General features: G+C 47.8%; 1 protein-coding gene across 3 annotated transcripts; it reads left to right on the forward strand.

Annotated features, from left to right (window-relative positions):
* Positions 1–1887: 1887 nt before the first annotated feature.
* On the forward strand, positions 1888–18828 carry RBBP9 (RB binding protein 9, serine hydrolase). 3 transcript variants are annotated; one of them, XM_060125286.1, is made up of 5 exons: positions 1888–1998; positions 11945–11987; positions 12980–13085; positions 16049–16134; positions 16523–18828. In XM_060125286.1, exons 1-5 carry the CDS (start codon positions 1900–1902, stop codon positions 16747–16749), a joined length of 561 nt encoding a protein of 186 aa, XP_059981269.1. In that variant the 5' UTR covers positions 1888–1899; the 3' UTR covers positions 16750–18828. The 3 variants fall into 3 exon arrangements, with proteins under 3 accessions (XP_059981269.1, XP_059981268.1, XP_059981270.1); XM_060125285.1 differs by lacking the exons at positions 1888–1998; positions 16049–16134; positions 16523–18828 and adding exons at positions 2790–3346; positions 3888–3938; positions 7891–8244 and having other exon boundaries at positions 12980–13070; XM_060125287.1 differs by lacking the exon at positions 1888–1998 and adding an exon at positions 8129–8244.
* Positions 18829–20893: the final 2065 nt, after the last annotated feature.

Consider the following 20893-nt stretch of genomic DNA (forward strand, 5'->3'; position numbering starts at 1 on the left):
AGGGGATGTGTTAATTTCTTTTTCCTGCAGCCATTCACAGGGGGGCCTGGTCAGGATGTTTCCTGTGAGCTAAACAAAGGTATTTTAGCTTAACACTCAGGCGTGGGAGGCAGAATTCCTCCAGTTTGGCCATTATGTATACTTTAAGCTGTAGGCAACATCCCTTTAGTGATTAACTTGAAGCAAAAGCAATAGAATACAAAGGTTAAAGTAAAAGAAACAGATCCAATGTGGAGTCAGATTTATTCTTCTCTTTCACAGATAGACATAGCTGGGGTTTTTTTTAACCAAACATTAAGAAAATATCATTTGCCAAAAATTTGCTTGACTTATTTGAACCTGGATTCCTAGTACTAGAAATTACTGTAAGAAGGATTTTTAAAAATCTACCACATTAATGTATTAGAAGTTTAATTTCCTTATTTTAGGAATAGTTTATTTATGTGTGTAGTTATCCTGATAGGCATTGAGAAGGAAGAAAATTTCCTCCTTCTAGGTTCTTCTGGCTGGCCTAAGAATTAGATCGACATGAGGCAGATTAACAGGAGAAAATGAAATAGAAATTTAGTAACATGTATACATGGGAGAGACCTAGGGAAAATGAGTAACTTGCTAAAATGTTTCAAGTCCTCACCTTAAAAACCATCCTCAGCTAAAGACAAAAGAGGATATTGAGGTTGGGGAGTCAGTTATGGGAAGTCACCAGGAAAAGCGCAGTAAACAAGGGTAAGGTTGTTGAGCAGATTTAAGTCACTGCCTTCTCCACTGGTAACTTTATAGAGATGTGGCCATCCTCTTTCTAGTACAGAGAGGGAGAAAACCTACAAATGGAGATTTCCCTTACAAATGTAAATGTGTCTTACAAAAGGATAATTCCTACTTGGCTAAGAGTTTTTTCCACATCTGCTGTTTCTTAGAAAATAACCAGCTTAAAATAATTGATATGGCAAGAGGCAATGAGAACAAAGCTTCTTTAAAAGATGTAATACTCCAATTTGTTAGAACTCTAAAGTTAGTAAACCATTTCATACTCTTACAACAGGTGAAGACCTTTGCGATTACAGCCATGAAGGCATACAGATGCACAAACACATAGAGTGTAAAACAAAGAATGTTATTTGCCATCCAATTCTATAAGGATCAAGCCATGAGCCACTGCAGCCGCTGACCTACAACACACGCTGAAAGGAATTCAGTACAAAAACCAGGATGAACCATTCAGTGTTTTGGATATACGGACCCCTAGATATGCTAGTGAACACAAGTTCATGTGCCTGACGCACAGCAAGGCCAAACAATATTGAAACGTCAGAGTTTAGGGCAGAGAAAGGTTTATTGAAGGGCTGTGCAAGGTAATGGGTGGCTCATGCCGCCCTAAAACCCGGAAATGCCCCGAAGGGATTCAGCAAAGCTTTTTTTTTTTTTTTTTAAAGAACTAGTGTTTGAGTCCTAATTTTCTTTTGGTTTTTTGTTTTGTTTTTTGCCATGCCGCGCTGGTATTGACTGTTATTGGCTGATATTGACTATTTTATTAAGAACTATTTTGAAATCAGGAGTCCTCAACAAAGAAAACGGGTTGTGTTCTGCTTCTTTGAAACTAAAACATACTTTTCTATACAAATATCACTTAGTCTAGGTAAGAGATAACACATTCTGGGTATGTCACAGTCTGTCCCAAATAAGGGGGGCGGGGAATGGAAGCGCCAGCAAGAGGCAAGTAAAAGGTGACTTACACAGCTGCTGGAAACCCGCAAGGTTTGTCTGCGGCTGCCCTGTGCAGTAGGGAACCAGAAGCTCAGTGGGTGCGCTCTTGGCGCCCCGGAACTACAATTCCCGGAATGCCACGGGCAGGCTCCCCGGTCGCGCACGCGGTCTGAGCGGCTCAGGTCGGCTGCATTCATGGCGGCGCCCTGCAAGGCGGTGATCGTCCCCGGGAACGGGGGCGAGGATGTGGCCACCCACGGCTGGTACAGCTGGGTGAAGAGGGAGCTGGCGCAGGTAGGAGACGCACCTCGCTGCACTGGGAGGTCGGGCTGGCGCGGGAGAGGCCGGAGGGCTCCCCGCTCCCACCCCCTTGTGCAGAGCCTGAGGGGACTGCGTTCTACTTTGGTGGGAATAAGACTGAATTGACGCCCTGCATTCGGTCTGTGCTTTTCCTGGAGTTTCTTTTCTGAGGAGAAGGGCCGAGAAAGGGCCCTTCCAGGGCGCGGCGCTGGGCTGCCACATTTGGGAGCGTCGCCTGGAGTTGGGCGCACAGCCTCCCGCCGCCCTGCCGTTGGGAGGTGGAGGCCGCAGCGCTGTTAGGGTTGCATCCGTTTTCCTGTTTGCACTATTTCTTTTTGTAACCATGGCCCCGTCTTAAGTATTTCCAATCGAGAAACGAAACCTCAGGAAACTTAACCAGCCGCTCTCGCTTCTGTAACTACGCTTGCTGACCCCCCCTTGTAATCATCCAACCAATCAGACGGCGACTAGTGTCTTTGTTTAAAGGTTAACCAATCAGTACTTCCCACCCCTGGAAAGTCCCGAACTTGATTGTACCTGTCTATGAAAGAGCTGAACTAAACTCTATCGGGACCTCTTAGCGCCACCGGCAACGAGTGCGCAGAGGTCCAGGTTCGAACCTGCAATAAATGACCCTTGCCGTTTGGCTTTGACTCTCGACTCTGGTGGTCTTGTGGAGGGGTCTCGCGACCGTGGGCATTTCATTTGGGGGCTCGTCCGGGATGCCCCCGAGCCCACCAGACATCAGGTCAACGGGTCATCGCTGACAACCGATCGGTAAGTAAGCCGGCTCAGGGTACCTTCTGTTTTGGAGACTAGGACAGTCCTGGCGGACGCGCTATAGGACACCTAGTCGGGTGTGGTTGGAGACGTCCACCATGACCCATCTGGGGCTGATAGCCCATCTGAAGCGCGCACGCGATAACCTCCCCTTCCTCCTTTTACAGGCTCCACTATTGGGACTGCGCTTAATCACTTTTGTTTTCAGAGTAACCTTCTCTAACCAATCTCTTCCAGGACCTAGACATGGGCCAAGCACAGAGTACCCCCCTCTCCCTCCTTCTCGCTAATTTCGGGGATGTAAAGTCCCGAGGACACAACCTCAGTCTGGACATCCGGACAAGAAAACTAATTACCTTCTGCCGCTCTGAATGGCCAACTTTCGGGGTTGGCTGGCCCACCGAGGGTACCTTTTGTCTTCCTATAATCCTAAAAGTTAAATCTAGAGTTTTCTTGCCAGGAAAAGAAGGCCATCCAGACCAGATCCCCTACATCCTGGTATGGCAGGACCTGACAGAAAACCCATCTCCCTGGATGACCCCCTTTTTGTCATCAGGGTCATGTAAGATCCTTGCGGCCCGACCAACTAAACCTCCCAAGCCTCAGACCCCAACTGCACCCATACTCTCTGATAGCCAAGACCTCCTTCTCCTAGACCCCCCCCATATCAACCTCCTCTTTTGGCCCCACAACCGGTCCCCCTTCCTGCTCCTGGCCCTGCTCCTCTCCCCTTGGTAGAACCTCCTGCGGCCCCTCCCGAGGGGCCACCCAGGTCAGAACCGGAGAACCGAGAGGCAGAAGCACTACCGGTCCTCCTGCCCAATGAAAATAACTCCCATGGGCCGGCTGGACGCACCCGTGGACGCACTCAGCGCGACCCAGGGTTCCGCCATCCGGATTCCACCATAGCCCTACCCCTGCGAGAAATAGGCCCTCCCGATGAGACAGGGAACCCCCGACTCCAGTATTGGCCATTCTCTACTAGTGACTTATATAATTGGAAAACCCAGAATGCCCGCTTCTCTGATAATCCTAAAGACTTGATAGCTCTTCTAGATAGCGTTATGTTCACTCATCAGCCCACCTGGGATGACTGCCAACAGCTCCTCCGGATCCTATTCACTACCGAAGAACGAGAGCGAATCCAGCTGGAGGCGAGAAAACTGGTTCCTGGAGATGATGGTCAACCCACCGCTAACCCTGACCTCATCAATGCAGCCTTTCCCTTAACTCGCCCCCCGCAGGATGAATGGGACTATAACACCGGAGAAGGTAGGGGACGACTGCTCATTTATCGCCAGACTCTAATGGCGGGTCTCCGGGCTGCCGCGCGCAAGCCCACTAATTTGGCCAAGGTATATTCAATTATACAAGGTAAAACAGAAAGTCCCTCCTCTTACTTAGAAAGATTAATGGAAGCCTTTAGGCAGTATACCCCTATGGATCCAGAGGCCCCCGAAAATCAGGCTGCCATTGTAATGTCCTTCGTTAACCAGGCAGCCCCTGATATTAAAAAGAAATCCAGAAATTAGAAGATCTGGAGGGCAAACAGATACAGGATCTACTCCGTATTGCCCAGCGCGTCTTTAATAACCGAGACGCCCCAGAGGATAAACAACTTAAAGCCACTGAGAAAATGACTAAGGTCCTGGCCGCCATTGTTCAGAAAGACCAAGAGGGCCCCCCAGCCACTCGACCTCCCAGGTGACCATTGGACAGAGATCAATGTGCCTATTGCAAGGAAAAGGGCCACTGGGCTCGGGAATGCCCCAAGAAAAGGCAGCCGCGCCCCAACCAGAGGCAATGGCAACCGAAGGCCACCCCAGTCCTATTTACACATGATGCAGAGTAGGGGGGACGGGGTTCGGACCCCCTCCCCGAACCCAGGGTAACCCTACAAGTGGAGGGGAAACCAGTCCAATTCCTGGTGGATACGGGGGCACAGCATTCGGTCTTGGTTAAGCCCCACGGGAAAGTTTCTAACAAATCCTCCTGGGTCCAGGGAGCTACGGGAGTCAAACATTACCCCTGGACCACTCAGAGAACTGTGGACTTGGGCACGGGAAGGGTAACCCATTCCTTTCTGGTCATTCCCGATAGCCCTTGCCCCTTACTGGGGAGAGACTTGCTCACTAAAATGGGAGCACAAATTCATTTTCGGCCAGAGGGGCCAATCGTAACAGACCCTCACGACCAACCCATATCTGTGCTCACCCTGAACTTGGAAGATGAGTACCGACTTCACCAGGAACCACCCTCCCAAAATCAAGATATAGAGTCATGGCTTCAGCAGTTCCCCGAAGCGTGGGCAGAAACAGGTGGGATGGGACTAGCCAAACATCGCCCAGCCCTATTCATAGAGATCAAACCAGGAGCAGATCCTGCACGTGTCCGACAGTATCCCATGCCCCTAGAGGCCAAGGCTGGTATCACTCCTCATATTCGCCGGCTTCTTGACCTGGGGATACTGCGTCCCTGCCAGTCGGCCTGGAATACACCCCTGCTGCCAGTCCGCAAACCTAACAGTAAAGACTACCGCCCAGTGCAGGACCTGAGAGAAGTTAACAGACGGGTCATAGACATCCATCCTACTGTGCCCAATCCATATACTCTTTTGAGCGCCCTTAGTCCAGGAAAACAATGGTATACTGTGCTGGACCTCAAAGATGCCTTTTTTAGTTTACCCTTGGCGCCCAAAAGTCAAGAACTCTTTGCCTTCGAATGGTCGGATCCCGAGAGAGGCATAAACGGACAACTCACCTGGACCAGACTTCCCCAAGGATTCAAAACTTCGCCCACCTTGTTTGATGAGGCCCTACACGAGGATCTCAGTGAGTACCGGAGACAAAACCCCAATGTAACCCTCCTGCAGTATGTTGATCTCTTAATAGCTGCTGAGACCGCTGAAGCCTGCCTGCAGGGAACCAGAAACCTCCTACAGACTCTCGGCACCCTGGGATACCGGCCCTCTGCCAAGAAAGCGCAGATCTGCAGGCCTGAGGTAACTTACCTGGGGTACCTATTGAAAGGGGAGCAACGATGGCTCACAGATGCACGGAAGGAAACCGTCCTCCGCATCCCCAGACCCACCACGCCTCGACAGGTGAGGGAATTTTTGGGGTCAGCGGGGTTCTGCCGTTTATGGATACCCAAATTTGCTGAAATGGCCAAACCGCTATACTTAGCCACCAAAGAGCAGACGCCCTTTAAATGGACAGAGGAGGCTGAGCAATCATTTCAGCAGATCAAAACTGCCTTGCTATCCGCACCCGCCCTGGGTCTCCCTGATGTCTCCAAACCCTTCCACCTCTTTGTGGATGAAGGCAAAGGCATAGCTAAGGCCGTGTTGACCCAGCCCCTCGGTCCTTGGCCCAGGCCTGTCGCTTACCTATCAAAGAAATTGGACCCAGTGGCTGCCGGCTGGCCTCCTTGCCTCCGGATGATCGCCACCACGGCCCTAATGGTAAAGGATGCTGACAAACTAACTATGGGACAGGAATTGCATGTCACCACCCCCCACGCCATCGACAGGGTTCTCAAAACAGCCTCCCGACCGATGGATGAGCAATGCTCGACTGGTCCACTACCAGGGTCTACTGTTAAATCCCCTCAGAATCAGCTACACTCCGCCGCGGGCATTAAACCCTGCCTCCCTATTACCTGACCCAGATTTGGACTCCCCACTCCATGACTGTGCAGAGGTACTGGCCCAGATCCACGGGGTTCGGGAAGACCTACGTGACCAGCCCCTACCAGATGCACAAGTCACGTGGTTCACTGACGGCAGCAGCTTTGTCCAGCAAGGTCAGAGGTATGCGGGGGCAGCAGTAACATCAGAAACTGAGGTGATATGGGCAGAGACTCTCCCCCCGGGGACCTCAGCCCAAAAAGCTGAATTAATTGCCCTGACCCAAGCTCTCAAGATGAGCAAAGGCCAAAAAGCCACCATATATACAGACAGCCGGTATGCTTTCGCTACCGCACATATACATGGGGCAATATACCGAGAGCGGGGACTACTCACAGCAGAGGGCAAAGACATCAAGAACAAAGAGGAAATCCTGGCCTTGCTAGCGGCCATATGGGAACCCAAAAAGCTAGCCATTGTACACTGCCCGGGGCATCAAAAACCCACGAATCCAGTCGCCCGAGGCAACAATTTGGCAGACCAGACGGCTCGAAAGGCAGCACACACTCCAATACCATTACTTCCCCTGCAACTGCCGGATCCAGGGCCCCGGGAACTACCGCCCCAACCCGACTACTCGGAGGATGACATCAGATGGATGAGCAAGCTCCCTCTAACCCAGGTTAGAGACGGATGGTGGCAGGACGCTAAGAACAATATCCTCCTTCCTGAGAAACTAGGAACCCTGGTCCTTGAACGGATCCACCGTAGCACCCACTTGGGCACCCGACGGCTACAGGATCTCATCAGGCAGACTGGACTTAAAATTAAAAATGTCTCCGAGAAGACTGAACGACTGGTTGCTGACTGTGCAGTCTGCCAACTCCATAATGCCAGTACCCACCCGTCAACCACTGGCATCCGGGAAAGAGGAAACCAGCCCGGAGCCTACTGGGAAGTGGACTTCACGGAGGTAAAGCCTGGCAAATATGGGTATAAATATTTACTGGTGTTTATAGATACCTTTTCAGGTTGGACTGAGGCATTCCCAACCAAGAATGAGACTGCACAAATAGTAGCTAAGAAACTACTAGAAGAGATCCTGCCCAGATATGGCTTTCCAGTTATGATAGGGTCCGACAACGGGCCAGCCTTCGTTTCTTAGGTAAGTCAAGATCTGGCTTCCATACTTGGGGCTAATTGGAAATTACATTGTGCATACCGCCCCCAGAGTTCAGGACAGGTAGAAAGAATGAATAGAACTCTAAAAGAGACCTTGACTAAATTGACCATGGAGACTGGTGCTAACTGGGTAGTCCTACTCCCCTATGCTCTGTTTAGGGTGCGAAATTCCCCCTATAAGCTAGGATTTACTCCCTACGAAATAATGCATGGTAGGCCTCCTCCTATCATCCCTAACCTAAAGACTAACCTTATCCAATTGGACCCAGAAAATAATCTCCTGTCTTCCCTCCAAGCCTTACAGCGGACACACGAGACAATCTGGCCCAAACTAAAAGAGCTATATGCAACAGGACCCCCGCCTACTCCACACCAGCTCCGGCCAGGTGACTGGGTCCTTGTCAAACGCCATCGACAAGAGACCATAGAACCCAGGTGGAAAGGACCTTACCAGATCATCCTGACAACGCCAACGGCCATCAAGGTGGACAGCATAGCTGCCTGGATCCATTACACCCACGTCAAGCTGGTGGACCCATTTTCTGACCTCATCAAGTCCACTAAAGCTGACGTCACCTGGACGGTGGACCGGAATAAGGATAATCCCTTCAAACTGACCTTGTGCCGTACCCTCCCCCATGATGACCAAGGTACTGCTGATAGCCCTAATAATAGTCCTAACCCTCAACCCTCGGGCCACGAGGGGAGGACTCGGCCCTTCCCCCGATAAGAATACTTTAATACAACAACTATATGGTGCACCGTGCGAGTGCAGGGGAGGTACTATGGAGACTCCTGTTGTTCCCCGAGGGTATACTCATATGCAGGACTGCGGGGGAATAACTGCATACCTTGTTCAGGAATATAAGGGCACCGGGGTCTCTCAAAGCTGGCAATGCTACCATAAGCCTAAGCCACTCCCCCCTCGAGCCACTTGCCCCTGTTCTACCTTCCAGGAATCAATGCATAGCATGTGCTATACCTCTTACCAACAATGTATAGGGGCCAATAACAAGACTTATTTCACAGCCATACTACAGAATAATAAAAGCCCCACCATTAGTAAGGGTAATAAATACCTTCAGGCTGGATGCACTGGTACCCCCGGGACCCCGGTATGCTGGAATACCAGGGCCCCCACACATATGTCAGACGGTGGGGGGCCCCAGGACGCAGTGCGCCAGATAGAAACCCGAAGGCAAATAGAAGAGGTCTATCGGCATCTGTACCCACAGCTCAACTACCACCCCCTAATTCTCCCTAAGGTCAATCCCTCTGAATTGGACCCCCAGATCATGACTATACTAGAAGCTACTTTTACACTTTTGAATGCCACCAACCCCAAATTAGCACAGGATTGCTGGCTCTGCCTTCCTCAAGGACCGCCCCGCCCTATAGCCATCCCCACCTTCGCCAATTTAAACATCAGCGAACGATGTAACCCTACTTTACTCCCCGAGCCGTTCCCCATACAATTTTCAAAATTTTCAACCACCTTTAATACCTCATGCTTTGTCAAGAACGATTCCCTCTCTAACGCCAGTATTGACTTGGGAATCCTTTCATCCACTGGATGTAGTCAGTATATCCCCGTGAACTCCTCCCTCTGTAGTCCTAACACCACTGTTTTTGTCTGTGGAAATAACCTAGCATACACCTATTTACCCCCGAATTGGACAGGGGTCTGCAAGCTAGCCACCCTCCTCCCCAATGTAGACCTAATCTCGGGAGACACCCCATTGCCCATTCCCAGCTTTGACCTTTGGGCAGGGAGAACCAAACGAGCCATTACAGCCATACCCCTCCTGGTAGGATTAGGAATTACAGGAGCTGTGGCCACAGGAAGTACAGGTCTTGGGGTCTCCCTTCACTCCTATAATCAGCTGTCTAGGCAATTAATAGAAGATGTAGAAGCCCTCTCTGGTACCATTCAGGACTCACAGGACCAATTAGATTCATTGGCCGAGGTAGTCCTACAGAATAGGAGGGGCTCAGACTTGCTGACAGCTGAACAGGGTGGGATATGCCTCGCCCTAAAAGAAAAATGTTGTTTCTATGCAAATAAATCAGGCATTGTAAGAACCAAGATCCACCAGCTCCAGGAAGACCTAGCTCGCCGCCGGCAGGAATTAGCGGATAATCCCCTTTCGTCAGGATTTCATGGAATGCTTCCCTTCCTCCTCCCCATCCTGGGCCCTCTACTATGCCTCCTTCTCCTCTTCACTATAGGCCCCTGTATACTCAGTAGAGTCATAGGTTTTGTCCGAGAAAAAATAAATGCAGTTCAGCTAATGGTATTAAGAACACAATATCAGCCCAACGAGGCCTTAGAAATTGAAGAAACTGAGCCTTAAGGACCCAAGATTGGCTCCTCTGGTTCATGAAAAAAGGGGGAATGAGGGGACTGCGTTCTACTTTGGTGGGAATAAGACTGAATTGACGCCCTGCATTCAGTCTGTGCTTTTCCTGGAGTTTCTTTTCTGAGGAGAAGGGCCGAGAAAGGGCCCTTCCAGGGCGCGGCGCTGGGTTGCCACATTTGGGAGCGCCGCCTGGAGTTGGGCGCACAGCCTCCCGCCGCCCTGCCGTTGGGCTGGTGGAGGCCGCAGCGCTGTTAGGGTTGCATCCGTTTTCCTGTTTGCACTATTTCTTTTTGTAACCATGGCCCCGTCTTAAGTATTTCCAATTGAGAAACGAAACCTCAGGAAACCGAAACTTAACCAGCCGCTCTCGCTTCTGTAACTACGCTTGCTGACCCCCCCTTGTAATCATCCAACCAATCAGACGGCGACTAGTGTCTTTGTTTAAAGGTTAACCAATCAGTACTCCCCACCCCTGGAAAGTCCCGAACTTGATTGTACCTGTCTATGAAAGAGCTGAACTAAACTCCATCGGGACCTCTTAGCGCCACCGGCAACGAGTGCGCAGAGGTCCAGGTTCGAACCTGCAATAAATGACCCTTGCCGTTTGGCTTTGACTCTCGACTCTGGTGGTCTTGTGGAGGGGTCTCGCGACCGTGGACATTTCAAGCCCTGCTGGGAACCCCGTCTTAGACTCTACAAGTAGTGGAGGAAGTTCGGCTGGTGAAACAGCCAGGAGGGCTCCTCTCAGGGCTCAGAGTACAAGCTCCACCTCTAGAAACTGGAGACCGAGCCTGCTCCCCGTATCTGCTGCGGGTTCAGATATGGGACTCCCAGATAATTCTACACCAATCTTCTCTGCTCTCTGTCTCGGATTTTTTTTTTTTTTTTGCAGTACGCGGGCCTCTCACTGTTGGGGCCCCTCCCGCTGCGGAGCACAGGCCCCGGACGCGCAGGCTCAGCGGCCATGGCTCACGGGCCCAGACGCTCCGCGGCGTGTGGGATCTTCCCAGACCGGGGCACGAACCTGTGTCCCCTGCATCGGCAGGCGGACTCTCAACCACTGAGCCACCAGGGAAGCACCTGTCTCGCATTTTTAAACATTTTAATATGTAATATTGATATTTACAAAGGATGTATGTAACACGTACATACATTATGAAGTATAATGTAACCAATACTTGAGGGTCCCTCACCAAACTGAAATCTAGGAACATTATCAATACCTTCAGAGCCACCTGTATGTCCCTTCATCCCGTTTCCCTGCCGTATGAAATTTTAAAAGTTTGTTTCGCTTTTAAAACTTAATTTAAAAAATTAATTAATGTGCTTTTCAACCTATGTATGTATCCTTTAAGCAATATATTGTTAAATTTGGCCTCTTTGTGAGCTTTATAAAAATGGCATCTAACTGCGGGCTGTCTTGTGCATCTTGATTTTTTTTTTTAAACGTTCTTCCATAACTAGGCAATAAGACTGTTTCCTGAGTTGCCAATCTCTAGAGCTCTAGACTGGGTCTCTAGAATAAAATTCCAGGCTTGTGGCTGAGAGCCATGGCTAGAGCTACAAACCAAAAGGTCAGGGCTGCAGCTGTCCAAGAGGATTGGATCTCCAACTTCCTGTACCACATTTATGTACCACATTTTACCTACTCCCTGGAGCATAGTCTGATTGGCTCCAGGTCAGTTTGTCTAGAATCTGCTATGCCCTCTCTATATGTATATGCCAGCGGTGATAAATGTACATGTGCAGTTGCACATATGAAGAGATCTGCGGAGCTGGCTAGATAGAGAACTACAGACAGATGGAGTTTATGAGGAGGGATTGTATATTCATATGTAATCCTGTAGCACTTACCCCACTTCATTTCATGATATAAACAACTACTTATTGAATTGTTAAAGCTCATATCAGGTGTCTCATTTCTTATTAGCAAAGTATTAGTTGTAATTAAGCTCTTTATTATACTTTTTTTCTCTGTCTCATATCGTAGATACCTGGTTTCCAGTGTTTGGCTAAAAACATGCCTGACCCAAGTAAGTTTTTTAAATGTGTCTTTAAAAAGCCTCCTCTTGTTGGGTTTTGATCTTGTCATTTTCCGGTAGAGAAGAGGAATATCCTAGCAGAGAAGCCTAAGGGAATACATACCTCAGAGTGAATGATGGCAAGTATTTGGGGGAGGAGGATGCAAACCAAAAAACATGATAGAAAATTATGGTAAGGATCAAGAAGAGTACCTGGGCTCGGAAGAATTTAATTTTCAACTTTGTAAGCAACGGATTTTCCCTTCTATAAGTCAAATCTTTTCAGGCAAAATTTATGGGTGTTTCATTTGAGGCAGAGGTATGACAAAACTTACAGCACCTCTATGAGATCCTAATATTACAAAATGTAACGTGGCCCCTTCTGTTCTGAGTGCCTATGAGTTGTCTCAGGAATTTCCTTTTTGGGAAGAAAGAAAATATGTGGACATCAACTTGAGAAACAATATTGTCAAGAGGATTTTTGTTTTTAAGTTGGAAAGTTTACATTAAACTTCAGAGTTATATTTTATTTTCTTAGTATTTCCTTTCAAGAAAATGCTAAAAAATAAAAACAAAACTATTTACCAAAACTACAGATTTGAGTCTTTCAGACAGCAACACATAAAACTTTGGCCCTGGGCTTCCCTGGTGGCGCAGTGGTTGAGAGTCCGCCTGCCGATGCAGGGGACATGGGGTTCGTGCCCCGGTCCGGGAGGATCCCACATGCCGCAGAGCGGCTGGGCCCGTGAGCCATGGCCGCTGAGACTGCGCGTCCAGAGCCTATGCTCCGCAACGGGAGAGGCCACAACAGTGAGAGGCCCGCTTACCACAAAAAAAAACAAAAAAAGAAAACAAACAAAAAAAACTTTGGCCCTATTAAAACAGCCCCATCCCCCATTGCGGTCCTGCGGTTTGCTGAATGGTCCTCTGTTAGAAAGGTGGGCAGCGCTGGACTGAGACTGTCCCTGTTGAGTGACGGACTCTTTCTTTCCCCTGAACCTTAGTCACAGCTCGAGAGAGCATCTGGCTGCCCTTCATGGAGACGGAGCTGCACTGTGACGAGGAGACCATCATCATAGGCCACAGTTCTGGGGCCATTGCAGCCATGAGGTGTGGTCCTTATTGAATTATCACCATCCCCCCTACCCCTGTGAGCTCCAGTCAAGCTTGCTTGGGAAATACTTCGTGCACATCTTAAGTTTACACTGCAGAGGAGACAGTGAGTAGTAACATGATCTGTCCTAATTCCTTCCTGGTTTGATTAGTGGATTAAAAAGATACTTTGCTCTTACTGGGATACAGTGACCCTTTTAAAACACAAGTGCCTCTGAACCCCAGCAGCTCCCATCACCCTCAGAAGAACTTCTCAGCATTCAAGCCCCCCGCCTCCCATGTCGTCTCTGCCGTCTCCCCTTCGCTGTCCCCAGCCTGGTTTACAGACCTCAGTGCAGTTCCTTGAACACGCCGAGCTTGTGCCTTTCTTAGGCCTGTGCTTGCCGCTGTTCTACTTGGACTCTCTGTCCCCAGACACCTGCATGGCCTTCTCCTCTCTAGGTCTCTGCTCCACGTCCCCTTTCAGCGAGGCCTTATGTAATCACTCCACGTGAAACAGCAGCCTCACCCCACCGAATCCTACCCCCTTTATATCTTATGACCCCCCTTATTATCTGTAGCACTTTGCACCACCTGACATCCTATTCATTTCTTGTCTCTCTCCTGCCAGTCAAATGTAAGCTCCATGAGGGTGGGGCTTTGTTCATTCTGACACGAAACCCCGGTGCCTGGCAGAGTGTCTGGCATATGGTAGGTGCTGATAACTCCCCGTTGGAGGGTGGAGGCTGCTACCCGCACTGCCCTCCACTCCCCTCCCCACCCCCGCCAGCCCCAGCCCCCGCCCCCAGGGGTCATGGGTGCCTCCCTGCTGCTCCCCATTAGAACGTCACCCTGCAGGCTTATAAGGCCTGGAATGTAAGGATGGAGCTGGCTGAATAGCCTGTTAGGGTTGGGTTTCCTCTGTATTTGCGAGGCTAGATGACAAAGGATTATGGGGGGTTTTTTGTTTTAATTAATTAATTAATTTTTTGCTGCGTTGGGTCTTCGTAGCGGTGCGCGGGCTTCTCATTGCAGTGGCTTCTCTTGTTGCAGAGCACGGGCTCTGGGCGCGCGGGCTTCAGTAGTTGTGGTGCGTGGTCTTCAGTAGTTGTGGCACTTGGGCTCAGTAGTTGTGGCACACAGGCTTAGTTGCTCTGGGGCATGTGGGATCTTCCCGGACCAGGGCTCGAACCTGTGTCCCCTGCATTGGCAAGCGGATTCTTAACCACTGTGCCACCAGGGAAGTCCCAGGATTATGGTTTTTGTGTGGCTTCTTGTCCCCAGCAGCCCCTCAGGATGTCACGTGAATCGATTGTCAGAGAAATCTTGCCAAGTTCCATAACCTTTCAGCCACACCTGTGGAAGCTACAAGAATAATGCTTTCCTATGTGGACCTACAGAATTGTGGTACATAGTGTTTATAAGCTGCCAGGGGTTGTCCGGAAAATGAAGAAAGCCCTTTATGCTGAAATCTGTGCTAACCCAAGGCCAACTAAATTTTTCTCAGGCCGCTGGCTAATAACGATGTGGCTTCTTTTAAAGACTCCTGAAATTTATTGTAGGATTGTCAGGAACCTTCTAAAAATTAACTTCTAAAGTTAAGGTAGGCAAGGAGAAAACCAGATGCTAAAGCCATGGGGCCTAAGATCATAGGGGAACAGGATACAGAGGACTACCCCACAGTTACTTATTAATCACAAGGGGGAATTGTGTCTTTACAGTGGAGGGATCTGAGGGGTATCACCCTAGGGAATCTGACAGTCTCAGCAGTAATGGGACAAACTGGCATCGTGTGCCCATCGTTGTGGAGGAGTGGGAAGGACACAACATTGCCTACGTAATGGTCTTGCCAAGTGTTTCACCTCAGCCTAATCATGAGGAAACAAGTTCAGTTTAGGGGATAACGTACAAGAAAATGGGCCTAAAATTCTTAAAAGTGGTCAATCTCATTTAAAACAAATTTAAAAGTGATTGAAGAGTCATGAAACCAAACGCGTGATCTTTGACCAGATCTAGGATTGAAAAGATGTTTTAAAGAACAGTTTGGTACAACTAGGGAAAAATGAATACAGGTAATGTTACTGTCTTGGTGCTAAATTTATTAGGTGTAAGAATGATACTGTCGTTACATAAGAGCACAGCCGTGTTCTTAGGGGATACGTGCTAAAGTATTTAGGGGTGAACTGTAGCAAAATTAACGAATCTGGGTGCTTGTTCTGACTTTTCGGTAAGTTTGACATTTTTCAAAGCAAAAGATTGGGGAAAAAGTTTAGGCATGAGAACAAAATACCAACCCTAAACCTTGGCTGGCACCAAGGCCTCCTAGAGCTCTTACCTTTCTAGGTCCTTCCTTAGCCCTGGCCTTTGCTCAGTGAGGGAACTGTCTACAGTTAGCTGAGTGTCTGTTTGCCGGGCACTGTTCTAGGGAACAGGGTCACAAAAATCGAGAAGGCTCAGACCTGCCCTTGAGGGATGCCCTTGGGGGACAGAGGTAAGACAACGCAAACAAGCGTGTGTGAGAGAGGCACAGTTCTGGGATGGTACAGTCACAGACCACTTGCATCTGTCACCTGGGCTGGGGAGGTGTCACGCCTTAGAATGCAGATTCCTTTGCCTCACTCACAATCCTCTGAATCAGATGCTCTGGGCTGAGCCTGGGAATCCACATGTTAACCAACCAAGTAATGCCGACAAATGCACACATCAAAGGGAATGATTACACTTTTTATGTTTATTCAGAAAGAATTATGGAAGAGGTTTGCACTACCTTGGAAACAGAGTAGAAACTCAGGTAGCCCAGGTGAGGTGATTAACCACCGGGCTCATATTTCTGCATTTTCCTTGCTCTTTTTCCTACTAACCTCAGCAGCCTATAGCATGTGCTTTCTGTAAGCTAAACCAAATGAGTTTTGGATGGCTTACTGACTTTCTGGGACCAGATTTAACATTAAACATCAGCTACACCATTCCTCTCGCTCCAGGTACGCAGAGACCCACCGGGTGTGTGCTATCGTGTTAGTGTCTGCGTACACGTCTGACCTGGGGGATGACAACGAACGGGCAAGCGGTAAGTCTGAAGGCAGAAACCGGAAGAGCCCTTCCTGTAGCCACGGGGCTGCACGCTCAGGTAGTAAAACAGCACTGTCTTCCAACAGGTTAACACAAAATCTAACAGCACATGAGGAATACTTACCACCCATCTTTAGGTATAAGTTAGGCACTTAGAGAGGGCAGTGAGCCACTATCTAACCCGTAGTCTAGAACTGAACCCCTGAGCCCTAGCCTCCCCCTTCACCAGTAGCTATGGTATCAAGCCCTGCGGATCTGAAAACTGAAGAAGGGCTTCTAACTCAACACTTGGGCTCTGATTCTCTGAGTCTCTGCCATGGTCCTCACTAGAGTGGTGAGAATGGAAAGTATCCATGACACTGAGAGGTTGTGTGTTCTTCTCATAGGATACTTCAGCCGCCCCTGGCAGTGGGAGAAGATCAAAGCCAACTGCCCTCACATTGTGCAGTTTGGCTCCACCGACGATCCTTTCCTTCCTTGGAAGGAACAACAAGAAGTGGCCAACAGGTTGGAAGCCAAATTGTACAGATTCACTGACCGTGGCCATTTCCAGAACACAGAGTTTCATGAATTGGTTAGTGTGGTCAAGTCCATGCTGGAAGTGCCAGGATAGCCAGGGTCGTTCCTGCTGTTGTGCGTAAGGACATGGGAGTCAGGCAACGATCAGGTTATGAACAGATGACAATCATCCATTATCAGATGAACAGCGGGCATGCAAACCAGATCAAATTAAGGTCCAAAACACACACACGTTTCAATGTTCAAACTACCTTACAAACAGTATTTTCATTTTCCATAGAACCTACATTTCCTCAAATTGCTCTGACCGAAAACAGTATTTTTCCCATTTGATAAGGGACATGGGACAGCTTAACTGCCCTTACCTATCCAAAGTGAATAAGACACAAATGAAACCCAGGTTTCCTGATCCCTAGTCCAGATTAAAACTAAACAGGTTTCATGTTATGCTGTAGGAGTTGCATCATAACATGTCCTTAACATGTTGAGAGAGTGACACACAAGGAGGTTGAGGCAAGGGTCTGCAGGGTCAGGCAGGGATCGGTCTAAGACCAGACTGGCAAGGATTAGGGCGACAGGGAGAACTACTCCTGGGCCCTGTCTGGATTGTTGCCATGTGGGAATTTGGCAAGGCATTGCCAGTTTTCTGATTTTCAAGGAAAGAAATTAATACACTTTTGTATTTAGGGACCATAAGTGTATGTATATGTAATCCACATGTACATGAATTACGTTCAGTCCACAGACATATGGGTTGTTAGTTGGCAGCTACAGCGTAAATAAAAAATTTGCAAACACAGCAAGACACAAAGGCCAAGCCATCCATGTGTGACCTCTTGCTGTAAGTATTCACTTAGCCAGTGCTTTAGAGCTTGAGAAAAGCCTGAGAAATAGACATGATGTCAAAGGATGAAGTCATGGGAACAGTTTGGATTTTGTTACAAAGTCTTAAATATTTTTAAAAATGATCTTTCCATATCTCAGATTTTGTTCTGTAAAGTGTTCTACCTTTTAATTTCCATGGTCCTTTATATCTCTTTCAGCATCATTCCATGATTTTTCTTCTAATCATACTCCCTCAAAAATAACCCTTTTTCATTTTCCAACGTTTTTGGCTATTATTATCCCCAAGTAACATCTCAAAACAATTTCCAGTAAATTCACACCTGATATTTGCTGCAATAATGTGAATTCCCACACTGTTGATACCTAACGAAAATTCAAAGCCATCATTTGAACCTGAAAAGGCTTTTGATTTCTAAGTGTGCTCAAAAAATGTCAGGAGAGATTCTCTAAATTTTTAGCAGCAGTTATCTTAGGGGATGGGAATTTTGGTAGTTATGGTGTGGTGGACGTCTCCTTTTTACATTATACACCTCGGGATTATCTGAGTTTGTGCACTGTCTTTTATAATTAAAAATAAAGATTAAAAAGTTTATTTGGCAAGTTAGTGAAAAACAAAGTAGATAAATCCATTGAATACTTTTCTTAGAGAAGCTGTTTAGCATTGATTTGACCAAGCCTATCTATAATCAAAGCTTGATTCTATTTCAATTATTTGGAAGTAGTCATTGTTCTGCATATTCTCTGCCTTGTTTTCTGAAGTCCTTTCTTAAAAAAATTTACAAACTTATACAAATAACAGTTCATAATACTTTATTGTCCTCTTCCTCTGTAGAAAAAACCAAATATATACAATTGAGAAATAATTTGATATTCTTTATTCCTATAAAAATAACTTGAGGGGGGCTTCACTGGTGGCGCAGTGGTTGAGAGCCCGCCTGCCGATGCAGGGAACACGGGTTTGTGCCCCAGTCCAGGAGGATCCCACATGCCGCGGAGCGGCTGGGCCCGTGAGCCATGGCCGCTGAGCCTGTGCGTCCGGAGCCTGTGCTCTGCGATGGGAGAGGCCACAACAGTGAGAGGCCCGCGTACCGCAAAAAAAAAAAAAAAAAAAAAAAAAATGAGGGCTTCCCTGGTGGCGCAGTGGTTGAGAGTCCGCCTGCCGATGCAGGGGACACGGGTTTGTGCCCTGGTCCGGGAAGATCCCACATGCCGCGGAGCGGCTGGGCCTGTGAGCCATGGCCGCTGAGCCTGCGTGGCCGGAGCCTGTGCTCCGCAATGGGAGAGGCCGCGACAGTGAGAGCCCCGCGTACTGCAAAAAAAAAAATAATAATAACTTGAATACGATGGTTGAGTTGGGCTGATAGTATGGTAACCAGTAACCACAGGGCGCCAGCAAAGAAAACGTTCAGTTCTTCATTCACAGAAGCCACGGTTCAGGTGCTCACCAGCCACGGCTGACTAGTGCCTCCCTTACTGGACACAGATATAGAGCATTTCCATCCTGATAGAAGGTTCTATTGGACAGCACTGCGCTACAGCGCGTGTTACGTGTTTCCCTCACCCACCACCAACGTAGAAGTGACTCATCTTGAAGTTACTTTTGACTAGTTTACCTATTAGTTGATCACCATAAAAATTATGATCCTATAAAACTTACTCATCACCAAACTAAGATCAGAGGAGTTTCAGGGAAGAACTCCACATGGACTATTCATTTAAACCGTCAAATCATGGCCTTTCATGATTCTCTGTTTGACTCTCTACAGATCTTTATAAAGCAGAGACGGGCCTTGATAGACTCTAGGGAATATCTTTTCAGGTGAGCAAAATACCTTACACTAAATGGAAATCAAGTGTAAGGTTAGAACTTCACTTACAATTTGATTTTTTGGTGTTGTCCTGAGTCTAGAGCACCACAATTTGTTTTGGTCAAAGTTTACTCCTGTAGGGTAGATATCCATTTAATGATCAACAGAGGTGCTGTATTTTAAAATTATTGTCTCGGGGCTTCCCTAGTGGCTCAGTGGTTAAGAATCTGCCTGCCAATGCAGGGGACACGGGTTCGAGCCCTGGTCTGGGAAGATCCCACATGCGGCAGAGCAACTAAGCCCGTGCGCCACAGCTACTGAGCCTGCGCTCTAGAGCCCGCAAGCCACAACTACTGAGCACGTGTGCCACAACTACTGAGCCTGCGCTCTAGAGCCCGCGTGCCACAACTACTGAAGCCCACGCGCCTAGAGCCCATGCTCCACAACAAAGAGAAGCCGCAACAAAGAGAAGCCACCACAATGAGAAGCCCGCGCACCACAACGAAGAGTAGCCCCCACTCGCTGCAACTAGAGAAAGCCGGCGCACAGCAACGAAGACCCAACGCTAAAAAAAAAAAATTTTTTTAATTTAAAAAATAAATAAATGAATTTTTTAAAAAAGATTGTCTCTATCCTTCTTTAGTTAATATTCAGAATGAAAACCATGCTAAGGGAAACAAGTTTATAGGAGCTCTTTATTCTGGTAGGCAAGGAATACTTTTGTTTTAGCTACTGATTGTAAACTTAAAAAAATCTCTGGCTGTCAAGATACAGTACAAAGTGTATTTAAAACACAAACTGCTTCCTTCGTTCCACTTCTAAGTCTCCTCCAAGCTCAGTTTTGTCATTAAATAAGACGAGCGCCCCTGTGACAGGCTAGGTCCCAGGAAGGGCAGACATTGTTCTTAGCATTCCAGCTCTCTCTGAGAGTGGATCGGAAACCCTCTGTAGTTTCAGGCTCCCAGATTCTTCTGGATCTTACACATCTAGTACTTGAAATGATCTGTTTCAAAGCACCAGTGTCATCAAATGCTAATTCTGAACAGCTGGCCACAGAATTTATCTGGTTCTTAAAAACTGGATACTGAGCTGAATTTTATTTTACTGTTTATCTCAAAATAACCCTTGTGTTGGTTCTCCAAACCTGGTGTTTGAACTCAGGCCCCAGCAGAGCTTTCCTTTCCCTCGGTCCCCCGCTTTTGGCCTGGACACAGAAACTTTTAAGTGGCGCTACGAAGTGAAAATATGACAGTTGAGATCCTAAAAAGACCTATAGCTAACTTCTGTGTAACAACACATCAAGTAACCTATTGTTTTCTGTTGAGCTGAAGATTGGGACTGTAAGTGCTATTAGAACTGAGGACAATTATAATGGCTTCCTGCTTAGTTTAGACCTATTACACCATGAATTTTAAAACAGAATATGGAAAAAAATCTAAAACAGGATAAGGAAAGAAGAATGATAATCGCCCCCACCCCGCCCAATAAAGTGAATGGAGGGCAATGGATTCTTTTTAGTTTTAATTTTAGTTAAATAAGAATCCAGGGGAAAATTCTAGCAAATAATACAATTGAGCCACAGAG

Source organism: Lagenorhynchus albirostris, chromosome 15 (genome assembly GCF_949774975.1).
Source record: "Lagenorhynchus albirostris chromosome 15, mLagAlb1.1, whole genome shotgun sequence".
NCBI lineage: Eukaryota > Metazoa > Chordata > Mammalia > Artiodactyla > Delphinidae > Lagenorhynchus > Lagenorhynchus albirostris.

Coding starts and splice junctions, on each gene's coding strand:
- RBBP9 (XM_060125285.1), top strand. CDS start 3,031: ATGGGCCAAGCACAGAGTACCCCCCTCTCCCTCCTTCTCGCTAATTTC. Junction 3,347..3,887: donor CTTTTTGTCATCAGGGTCAT/GTAAGATCCTTG, acceptor GACTGCCAACAG/CTCCTCCGGATCCTATTCAC. Junction 3,939..7,890: donor GAGAGCGAATCCAGCTGGAG/GCGAGAAAACTG, acceptor CTTCCCTCCAAG/CCTTACAGCGGACACACGAG.